General features: G+C 36.3%; 1 protein-coding gene across 1 annotated transcript in view; it reads left to right on the top strand.

Moving 5' to 3' along the window:
• The window catches only part of LOC148949349 (protein sly1 homolog), a 204,263-nt gene that overhangs the window by 93,406 nt on the left and 98,695 nt on the right, over nt 1-12,162 (top strand). The window contains exons 8-9 of the mRNA XM_089093385.1: nt 3,747-3,837; nt 5,385-5,502. Of these exons, the coding sequence (XP_088949511.1) occupies nt 3,747-3,837; nt 5,385-5,502 (209 nt within the window). The remainder of the gene's footprint in view (nt 1-3,746; nt 3,838-5,384; nt 5,503-12,162) is intronic.

Here is a 12,162-nt window from a genome sequence, read left to right as displayed (position 1 = left end):
ATTGTCTTCCTTTTTGGGCTTACAGGGCCGGTGAGAAATATACACTTGTGTGTCTTATAGAATATGTTTCTTGATCCAATAGCACGCAATGCCTCCCAAGTTGATTGAATACAGTAGGCTGAAGGCGTCTTTACATTTGAGCAATGCATTGCACCTTATCCATTATTTGTTTAACCATTCCTATTTACTATTGTGTTGATATCTATTGAACTATTTCGTGGTAGGTCTTTCGGTAAAAACCCTGTCATTTTCCCGTCGATCCGGTCACTAAGATCATAATAAGCTCTCAAGGTATCAAAAATGCTTGGCAAATTATTCACATATACCGTACTAACGATTCAATGGGTTTTCGGCATTCTTGCTAATTACTAAGCACTGGCTATATACTATCCGGTTCACTTTTTCCTCAACCTTTTCTCAAGAAGCTTTTGTGAGGTAATTGTGCATTGATTTTCATTGACAACTTAAAAACGTTAAAAGGGTAACCTGTAATTATGTTGTCATTAAGTGACATCATTGCCTTGTCTAGCCGCACCGAAAAAAGAGGAAGAAAAGAAACATCAAAAGTTTTTTCTTCGTTCAGTATTGAATAAGGTAGGAACAAGAATAATAAAAAAAAAGAAGAGCAGGCATAACGGTCTTTTTTTAATAGTTCTACGGAATAATGCATTGGCATAAAGGGCACAGTTTGGGGACTCACAACATGAATAAAAATAGTAATTACAATCATATTGTTTGACTGTAATTTCGTACAGTTATTACATATATCCACAAGACCCTGTAAATTGAGACCCTTTAGCAGTGTCGAAATTGGATAGTTTTACCGAATATGGCACCTACAAACAGGGGATATATGGAAAGGGGTCCCTCTCAACATCCCTATTGGCTAGCAAGTTCACCACTTTTTGGGCTATTCTTTATCTCATGCCACTATGCCATTGCTACTATTCTCTCCCTCGCTATGATCAGAAGCTCGGGCTTCGGCCTTGGGCCCTCGAAAAGGACTGTTGCTTCGCTGAGTTGAATTTGGGAACTTCTGCCCTCGCGAATGACCTTTACTTCGATCGATTGGCTTGTGGGTATTTTGCCCTTTGCAAAATACCCACAAATCCTGCAAGGCTTAACGCCTTGCAGGATTTTATATAAAGCTTTTTCCGTATTTTGGCGTTTTCAGGTGTTTTGGTGAAGTTTCGCGTAAATATTATTTTCCGATTTCTATAGCTAATTTCCTATATGGTTTTAAAATGGTTTATGCTGCATTTCCATACCACTGTGCTTGCGATGAATCTCAGATGACCGAACACTTTTTTAAGGTGAGATTTTGGGGCGCAGTACCTAAATGGTAAGGCTTACAAAAGGATGTATTGGTGCTACCACTTTCCCTAGAATATGCATTGGTGCTACCACTTTCCCTAGAATATGCATCCCAAAATTCACAGTTTAGGCACGATGGCAATGTACTATATATATATATATATATATATATATATATATATATATATATATATATATATATTATATATATATATATATATATATATATATATATATATATATATATATATATATATATATATATATATATATATATATATATATATATATATATATATATATATATATATATATATATATATATATATATATATATATATATGTGTGTGTGTTTCCATCCTTTTACACCGTTTTTGAAGAGATCCGGAAAGCCCTTTAGGAGCAATGTTTTTGTTGCGTGTTTTGCTTCATCAATGCTATTAAAATGGATGGTTTTCCAATTTTCTTTGAATTTTGGAAATAACCAATTCCAGATAAAGCTAGGTTTGGGCTATAAGGTGGACATGGCAATAATTTCCATGGAAAGTCTCTCAATGCTTTTCTTTCTATCAAACAGTTCGTAGTAACGAACTGTAATTAAGGATCAATGGTAACCGAAACTCTAGAAAACGGGATTTTGATGCCAATAGATACATCAACAGAATCAGATTTTAATGCTGATTTAAATATATAAGTTTCATCAAGTTTAGTCCTACCCATCAAAAGTTAAGGGCCTGAGAAAATTTGGCTGATTTTCGAAAAAAGGGGGAAAGACCCCCCAAAAGCTGTAGAACCTTAATGAAAATCACACCATCATATTCAGCGTATCAGAGAACCCTACTGTAGAGGTTTCAAGCTCCTATTTACAAAAATCTGGAATTTTGCATTTTTTGCCAGAAGAAAGATCACGGGTGCGTGTTTGTTTTTGTTTTTTTTCCAGGGGTGATCGTATCGACCCGGTGGTCCTAGAATATCGTGGGAGGTCTCATTGGAACGCAAATTAAAATTTCTAGTGCTCTTTTTAAGTGACAAAAAAAATGGAGGGTAACTAGGCCCCCTCCCACGGTCATTTTTTTCCCAAAGTCACTTGATCAAAATTTTGAGAAAGCCATTTTGTTCAGCATGGTCGAAAATATGATAACTATGTCTTTTAGGATGACTTAATCCCCCGAAGTCCCCAGGGGGAGGGCTGAAAGTTATGAACTTTACCCAATCTTAACATATAGTATTGGTTAATGGGAAGTATACAGACGTTTTCAGGGGGAGGGATTTTTTCAAGTAGTGGGGGGAGGGGTGGGTGGGTTGGGGGTTATGTGGGAGGATCGTTTCATGGAGAAAGTTTTCATGCGGGAAGGGAAATTGCCATGAAGGGGGCGCCGGATTTCCCAGCATTATTTAAAAAACGATCAGAAATTAAATAAAAAAAACAAGTTTTTCAACTGAAAGTACGGAGCAACATTAAAACTTAGAATGAACAGAAATTATTACGCATATGATTGGGTTCACCCCCTAGTCAATACCTCGCTCTTTAAGCCAAAGATTTTTTTAGTACTTTCATAAGAGCTATTTAATCTAAATAACGACCTTTGTGATTAAGGGGTCATTTTTAAAGAATTGGAACAAAATTCGAACTTTAGCTTAAAGAGTGAGGTATTGACTAGGGGGCGAACCCCCTAATATATGTATTAAAAATAAATGAATATAGATGTTCGTTACGTAAGTTAATTCGTAAATTACATATATTTGTTACTAATAAAAACGTTCGTAAATAAAATTAAACAAGTTTCGAGAAAGCCATTTAACCAAATAAAAGTGAAATGAATATGCACATTTTGTTTTAATTATTCATGTACGGTGAGCCAAAATCAAAACCTGTATTAATTCAAAAACGTTCAAAAATTGAATAAATTTTTTTTTTTTTAACTGGAAGTAAGGAACGACGTTAAAACTTAAAACGAACATAAATTATTCCGTATATGTAATCGGCTGTCCCCTCCTCAATGCCTCGCTCTTTACGCTAAAGTTTGACTTTCTCACAACTCTATTTTTTTTTAACAATAAAAAACTATAGCGTAAAGAGCGAGGCGTTGAGGAGGGGACAGCCCCTTTCATATACGGAATAATTTCTGTTTGTTTTAAGTTTTAACGTCGTTCCTTACTTTCAGTTAAAAAACACTTGTTTTTTTATTTAGTACACGTGAAGAAATGGCTTTGAAGTCGTGTTGATAAAACAGGATTTCAGGATGGAGCCTTCCTGAACGCTTTGCAGCTGATTTGCTCTCATTTCCCTGGAAATCTCTACATTATAGGCTTTTGTGATAGTTTTTTGACATTTAAAAGTCTACAAGTACAATTGGCTCAGAGTAATACAATGTTAATTCAAAGTGTTTTAATATTTAAATGAGTTAAGCAGTTAAGCTTTTGTTTTGCAGTGCTATTCCGTTCGTAGCTGAAGTTCTGCAGCAAGAAATTGACTCTTATAAATCTGAAAATGAGAAAGTCAGGAGGCTTAAAGAAACAATGGTAATTATGTTACTTTCATGATTAGTTACTAAATTCGCACACTTTTATCTATCTAAGTCAGGGTATGGAAAGTCTTTTGTTTTCGGCTAGATTTTTTGGTCCATGCTATCTCTTGGGAGATTATTAGCATTAAATTAGGAACTGTATCATATTCAGAGTTTGCTGTTGCAATTTATAAAAGACTACGCGATTATCTTATCATTATCACTAAACATTCAATGTAAAAAATAATATGAAAGTTTTAACATTCCTACACTTAAAAAAATCTCAAAAATATGAAAATGCTTGCTTCGCGAATAACTAGGAAACATTCGAGTTAGATTATTAGAGGAACATTAATGAAGATTGAAAAATAGCCTACTTAATTCGCTCTGTCCCCAATTTGTTTCATTTTTGTCTGAATTTCTTATTATTTTCCTTATTACGCTTTTTATTGTAATTTTTATTGTTTCTGAAAGAAATGACGCTGACTAACATGTGCTGAAGAAAACAATGTGAAAAGTATGCACCACTAGACTCTTGTCTAAACCAGCGATACTGATTTTTGCTTCATGACCATTCTACCAGGAAGTGCCATGGGAGGGGGGTGGGTGTTGGGGAGTAGCCATTTGGTGTTTCCGCACGCCCTTCCTGTTTACCTTCCCCATATTTCTAAAGGTACCTATTTAGAGCTCAGTCAACACTAGCTGAGCTTACAGAATTACGCCACTGAACCCCGTTCCGAGCCAAATAATCACCGACAGCAGTACTCGAGGCCCTGCCCTTACGGTCACAGGATTGCAAGTCCAGCGAGCTAACCCCTTGACTAGTTCAGCCCTAAGCGATGATAGTTCTCTTCGATATCAAGATCTTTTCGGTCTTTTTTGCATCAGTTTCTGTTTGACGACTTTATGGTGTTCTGAGGACTTTTATTTTTATTATTGTTTATTTGAGGTGTAACCTACTAAAAGAACAAAATTAATAATAATGAAAAATAAGTTCAATAATCTATCCGAGAAGCAAAATTTTAATTATGGGTTAGTTATTTTTTTATGCAAACGTAAACCTCACAAAAAAAAAAAAAAAAAAAAAAACAAGACAAAAAGAAAGAGTTGGTGAGGAGTAAAAGGAAAGAAATGAAAATATTGTGCAAATCGGCTGCTGCAGTCCTGATGTGTATTCTAAAAAAAAATACAACAATAAAAAAAAATCATATTTCTAGAAATGCTATCCCAATCTCCCAATAACAAAAAAAACACTCCTGAATCTACCTGTAAATCATGCCTAATTACCAATGTTATTCTAATTTTATGCCAAAAAGTCAAATGAAATAAACTTCTTTTTTGGAAAATTTTGGATAGGATTCTGCTACTATTGATACACAATTGTTGAAATTTTAGTGGTTTTGGCCTCTATGCTTTTAGTTTAGTTAAAGGGTTTAGTGTACCTAGAACTGTTGACGTCTTTTTTTTGTGAATTAGGTTTTATCTTTTCATACCTGCTAATATAGTACAACAAATAATGACATGCAATGGAGGCTTGCTGTTGACTTTTTGTGTTTATTTTAGACAGAAGGCGAAGTTGATTTGACTTCTACAAACCGTCAAATCACTACAGCTGTGTCCTCTTTGCCGCAGCTTGTTGAAAAGAAAAAACGAATTGAGATGCACACCTCATTGGCTCAAGGTAAATATTTTTCACACTTTCTTTAATTCATCTGTTTTTTATGCTTTATTAAAGAAGTTACTAATTACTGACAAGTATATCTATAAATAGGCGAATCTGATGATAATATTCTGCTAATGGATGGGACAACTAATTGGTATCAGAAAAGTTGAGAATTTTGCTAGAATCGAGATCAAAATTGGAAGTGATAACAGTTTCTTGGATCTCAAGACCATTTCACTGTCGAGTTTTATTTTTTAATAAAATCGTAGGCTTCAATTTTTTTTCAAATATACAGATCACTTGAACTTTTGACGAGTCTCAGATTAAAGATAAGGTATTATTTTTGCAATATTAACAGTTAATTATTTTTTTTTATGATTAAATTCAACATTGATCTATACAACGTATTGCAACCGTATTCTACTGACCCCGTCCTAAATATGGAAAGGGAAATAAGAGACTCATCTGAAATCACGAACGGATGTGGCTAGTCAAACAGTTCGTGGTAACGAAATGTAAGTAAGGAGCGACCCGGCTCAATAGTATTCGAAACTAAATAACGAAATTTTGATGCCAATTGATACATGAAAAAAATCAGATTTTAATGCTGATTTCAAATATATCTATTTCATCAAGTTCAGTCTTACCCATCAAAAGTTACGTGCCTGAGAAAATTTGCCTGATTTTCGGAAAAAGGGGGAAACACCCCCTAAAAGCCCTAGAACCTTAATGAAAATCACACCCTCAGATTCAGCGTATCAGAGAACCCTACTGTAGAAGTTTCAAGCTCCTATCTGGAAAAATTTGGAATCTTGTATTTTTTGCCAGATGAAAGATCACGGATGAGTGTTTATTTGTTTTTTTTTTCCCAGGGTTGATCGTATCGACCCTGTGGTCCTAGAATATCGGGAGAGGGCTCATTCGAAGGGAAATTAAAATTTCTAGTGCTCTTTTTAAGTGACCGAAAAATGGAGGGCAACTAGGCCCCCTCCCACGCTCATTTTTTTCTCAAAGTCATCTGATCAAAATTTTGAGATAGCCATTTTGTTCATCATCGTCGAAAATATAAGAAATATGTCTTTTAGGATGACTTAATCCTCCAAAGTCCCCGAAGGAGGACTGAAAGTTATGAACTTTACCCAATGTTTACATATGGCATTGGTTGTTGGAAAGTATACAGACGTTTTCAGGGGGGATTTTTTCTGGGTGTGGGGAGGAGGGAGGTCGGGAGTTATGTGGGACGATCTTTCCATCAAGGAAGTTTTCATGGGGGAGGGGACATTGATATGAAGGGGGCGCTGGATTTCCCAGCATTATTTAAAAAAACGATCAGAAATTTAATTTAAAAAAAAACTAGTTTTTCAACTTGTTTCAACTTGTTTCAACATTATCTGAAAAACGATCAGAAATTAAATATAAAAAAAACGAGGTTTTTTTTAACTGAAAGTAAGGAGCGACATTAAAACTTAAAACGAACAGAAATTATTCCGTATATGAAAGGGACTGTCCCCTCCTCAACGCCTCGCTCTTTGCGCTAAAGTTAGACTCTTTCTCACAACTCTATTTTTTTAACAATAAAAAACTTGCGAGGCGTTGGAGCGTAAAGAGCGAGGCGTTGAGGAGGGGACAGTCCCTTTCATATACGGAATAATTTCTGTTCGTTTTAAGTTTTAATGTCGCTCCTTACATTTAGTTTAAAAAAAAACTTTTTTTTTATTTAATGTTATTAAGTGGCAGCATTTCAGAACCGTGGAAAAATGCTCCTTTTTGCATCTCAAGTTTTTCTAATTTTCTAAAAAACTATTTAGGCGATAAGGCCAGTGGAATACCGCATATCTGAACCACTTGAAGATTTTAGCCTAACTTCATTTTGAAGCTGGAGCCTACTTGATTGCTTTTTAGAACAAAGCTTCCACTCAAAAGCTGGAATATTGCTAGGAGACATGAAGGCTGGGTGGACAACTTCAGGTAATCTCCTTTGACACAGACTCCACTTCAGCTCAGACGCTGTTGGCCGTGGCTTAATTACAAATATGTGGATAATATAACACCCTTAGTTAGATTAAGAATCGCGTAAGATTTTCCAGACATTCCATCACTACGAGTATAAAAAAAACAAGTTTTTTCAAATAAAAGTAAGGAGCGACATTAAAACTTAAAAAGAACAGAAACTATTACGTATATGAGGGAGTTTGCCCCCTAGTCAGTCTCTCGCCCTTTAAGCTAAAGGTCGAATTTTGTTCCAATTCTTTAAGATTGACCCTTGAATCACAAAGGCCGTTTAATTAGAATAAATAGCTCTTTTGAAAGTACTAAAAATTAACTTTAGCGTAAAGAGCGAGGTATAGACGAGGGGTCAAACTCCCTCATGTACGTAATAATTTCTTTTCTTTTTAAGGTTTAATGTTGCACCTTACTTTCAGTTGAAAAAAACTTGTTTTTTTTATTTAATTTCTGATCGTTTTTTAAATAGTACTTGGGAATCCGATGCCCCCTTCATTGAAATGTCCCTTGCCCCATGAAAACATCCTCCTCGGAAAGATCCTCCCACATAATCCCCTTCCTCAGACCCCCCCCCCTCACTAGAAAAAATCCCTCCTGAAAACGTCTGTATACCTCCCAATAACCAATACTATATGTAAACAATGGGCAAAGTTAATAACTTGCAGCCCTTCCCTCGGGGGCTATGGGGGATTAAGTCATCTTTAAAGTCATAGTTATTCGATTTTCGACTATGCTGAACAAAATGGCTATCTCAAAATTTTGATCGAATGACTTTGAGAAAAAACATGAGCGTGAGAGGGGGCCTAGTTGCCCTCCAATTTTTTCGATCACTTAAAAAGGGAACTAGAACTTTTAATTTCTGTTCGAATGAGCCCCGATGATGTATTGGGCTCAGCCTCGAATGAGCGGCGATGGATGTATTGGGGGCATATGGTGCGAATGGGGGAAAGAAGGCTGCCGCACGACGCATGGTGTTGGACACCCCCCGGTCTCCGCAAATCAGGGAGACCGAAACTGACCCTTGGCAGGTCGCTAAAGAAGGAGGCGAAGGTGGCAAGGTCCTCGTTAGAGGAGCTCTTGTTGAAGGCTCAGGACAGGTCGTCATGGCGAATCACTGTTGCTGACTTATGCGCCCCCAGGCGTAGGAGGACCTAAGTACTAAGTAAGTAAATAAACACACACCTGTGATCTTTCTTCTGGCGAAAAATATAAAATTCCACATTTTTGCAGATAGGAGCTTGAAACATCTACAGTAGGGTTTTATGATACGATGATTCTGATGGTTTAATTGTCTTTAAGATTCTGTCACTTTTGGGGGGTGTTCCTCCCTTTTTTTGGAAAATAAGGCATATTTTTTCAGGCTCCTAACTTTTGGTGGGTAAGAATAAACTTAATGAAACTTATATATTTGAAATCAGCATAAAAATCCGATTCTTTGATGTATCTATTGATATCAAAATTGTTTTTTTTTTAGAGTTTCGGTTACTATTGAGCCGGGTCGCTCCTTACTTATAGTTCGTTACCATGAACTGTTTAATATAAGCTTTTAGACTGTTATATAATACTGTTTTTTCGCGACAAGCTGAAAATAGTCAATTCGTTGTATTTTGTAAATAGACAACTACCTTCATAAGTATATAATTTGTTTGTTCTCTTGGAAAGAAATGACAAATTTTTTTTCTTGTGGTTTTTCAGTACTTCACCTCAAGGCTGTATTTAGGGGGAGGTTACCCCCCCCCTCCGAAATGTGTGTCATATTCGTAAAAGTATAACAAAAATGCCTATACACAATTTTTTTATGCGCTTTTTAGTGTTTTTGTTCCCCCCTTCTGAAAAAAAATCCTGGATATGATCCTGCTTCACCCATATAGTATTATTCCACAACTGAACTAGTCGAAGGGGGTGGGGTGGGGGTGGTATTGAATGGAACTAGTAGACCTATGAGTGTGAAAGAAGTGTCATTATAATGCAGAGTTTTATACGCTTTCGAAGTAAAAGAAAAAAGAATATTCTGCTTTTTTCCCCTGGAGGGGTCTAATCGAACCAATAGTTGTAGAATATTGGGAGAGGGTTTATTCGAAGGAAATTTGAGGCTCTTATGCCTTTTTTTTTTTTTAAAGTAGAAACATATATCGTTCCCGAACGAAGTCCCATTCTGACAATTTGGGTCGCAAATCTTAATTTTGACAAAAATATGCTACCACATGATGACTTACTATAATAAGTATGCAACGTATATTATAGATAATAATTTGAAAGCTTCAATGGAGTGAACTTTTAATAATAACAATAAGGTTATTATAAGCGAAACAGGGCCATAACCACAGTATTAAATAATACTCATAAGAAATAATGATAAATATTAATCTTCTCCCCCTATGTTCATTCGGTTTGAGGAGTCAAAAAGCCTTATAACTTAATGCGGTGGGGTCATTGTTAAACACGTTAAGTACAATCTGTAATTAACTCATCTTAAAACTAAACTAATTTTCTAAAAAAACAAGGAGAAAAATAAGGAGCCTTTTTATAAAACTTATAAAAACCACATAATAGTTCAAACTTGGAGCGAACAGAAATTACTATCAACGAATAAATGAAACCCAAAACCAACAGAAACTAATATGAATAATCACATTAAATGTAAAGGTAAGAGATGGACTTACGGATGAATAAATGAATCCTAAAATAAAGAGAGATTCAAATCAAAAATGAAACAGTTCGTGGTAATAAACTGTAAGTAAGGAGCGACCTAGCTCAATAGTAACTGAAACTCTAAAAAACCGAAATTTTAAAAGCAATAGATACATAAAAAGAATCAGATTTTTATGCTGATTTCGTATCTATAAGTTTCATCAAGTTTAGTCTTATCCAAAAGCTACTTGCCTGTGAAAATTTGCCTAATTTTCGAAAAAAGGGGGAAACACCCCTTAAAAGTCATAGAACCTTAATGAAAATCACATCATCAAATTCAGCGTACCAGAGAACCATACTGTAGAGATGCGTGATAAAGGTCACGGATGCGTGTTTATTTGTTTTTGTTTGTTTTTTTGTTTGTTGTTTTTTTCCCCAGGGGTGATCGTATCGACCCAGTGGTCCTAGAATATCACGAGAGGGCTCATTAGTACGGAAACTAAAAGTTCTAGTGCCCTTTTTAAGTGACTCAAAAAAAAAATGGAGGGCAAGTAGACTGCCTCCCACGCTCTTTTTTTCCCAAAGTCACCTGATCAAAATTTTGAGATAACCATTTTGTTCAGCATAGTCGAAAAATATAATAACTATGTCTTTGAAGATGACTTAATCCCCCCCAGTTCCCGGGGGAAGGGCTGGAAGTTATGAATTTTGCCCAATGTTTACATATAGTTTTGGTTACTGGGAAGTATACAGACGTTTTCAGGTTTTTTTTTTATGGTAGTGGGGGAGGGTGTGGGGGGTTACGTTGGAGGATCTTTCCAAGGAGGAAGTTTTCATGGGGGAAGGGACAATGATATGAAGGGGGTGCCGAATTTTCCAGCATTATCTTTAAAACACGATCAGAAATCAGAGGCAACGCTATAGCGTTGCCTATAGTAAAGGTCATACGGCTCCAATGTTTTATTATTTATTTATTATTATTTTTTTTCCCAGAGGCACTTCATATGGAAGGGGTCGTCGTAAAAACTTCAAAGGAAGCTTATTCGATTGGAAATCGGGAGTTCTAGTGCCCTTTTTAAGGGTTAAAAGTGATTGGGAGGCAACTAACACCCCTTCCACGCCCACCGTTTCCCCAAACACATCCAATCAAAATTTTAATCGTCGTATATACTTCAAAGGGGGCTCGTTCGATTGGAAATCGAGAGGTCTGGTACCCTTTTTAAGGGTCAAGAGTGATTGGAAGGCAACTAACACGCCTTCCACGCCCGCCATTTCCCCAAAAACACCCAATCAAAATTTTGAGATAGCCATTTTGTTCTACGTAGTTGATTTCCAGATAGAAATTATGTTTTATAGGAGGACACTCCCCCCACAGCCCTCAGGGCACGGGTTGTAAGTTATGCCGTGGGGGCATATAAGCTTTTCATTAAAAGCTTTGTCGTAAGAACTTCAAAAAGGGCTCATTCGATTGGAAATTCAAATGACTAGTGCCCTTTTTAACAGTCGAAAGTGATTGGAGGGCAACAAACCCCCCTCTCACGCCCACATTTTTCCCTAACACATCCAATCAAAATTTTGAGATAGCCCTTTTGTTCAACGTAGTCTAAAGTTCTGGAAATTAGGTCTTTTAGGATGACAACCCCCGACAGCCCTCAGGGCAAGGGTTATAAGGTATGCCCTGGGGGCATATAAGGTTTTTTCGAAGGCATTGTCGTAGAAACTTCAAAAAGGGCTCATTCGATTGGAAATTTGAATGGCTAGTGTCCATTTTAATAGTCGAAAGTGATTGGAAGGCAACTAACACCCTTCCACGGCCACCATTTCCCCAAACACATCAAATCAAAATTTTGACATAGCCATTTTGTTCAACGTAGTTGAAAGTTCTGGAAATTATATCTTTGAGCAGGACAATCCCCCCCACGTTTTTCAGGGCAAGGGTTATAAGTTATGCCCTGGGGGCATATATGGTTCTTTTGGAAGATATACTCGTATAAACTTCAGAGAGGGCTTATTTGATTGGAAATTGAAAGTTCTACTTCACTT

The sequence above is a fragment of the Artemia sp. Qi Xiang Cuo genome, chromosome 8, assembly GCF_049724085.1.
Source record: "Artemia sp. Qi Xiang Cuo chromosome 8, ASM4972408v1, whole genome shotgun sequence".
In the NCBI taxonomy this organism is placed as follows: domain Eukaryota; kingdom Metazoa; phylum Arthropoda; class Branchiopoda; order Anostraca; family Artemiidae; genus Artemia; species Artemia sp. Qi Xiang Cuo.
This window is presented reverse-complemented; position numbering and strand designations above follow the sequence as displayed.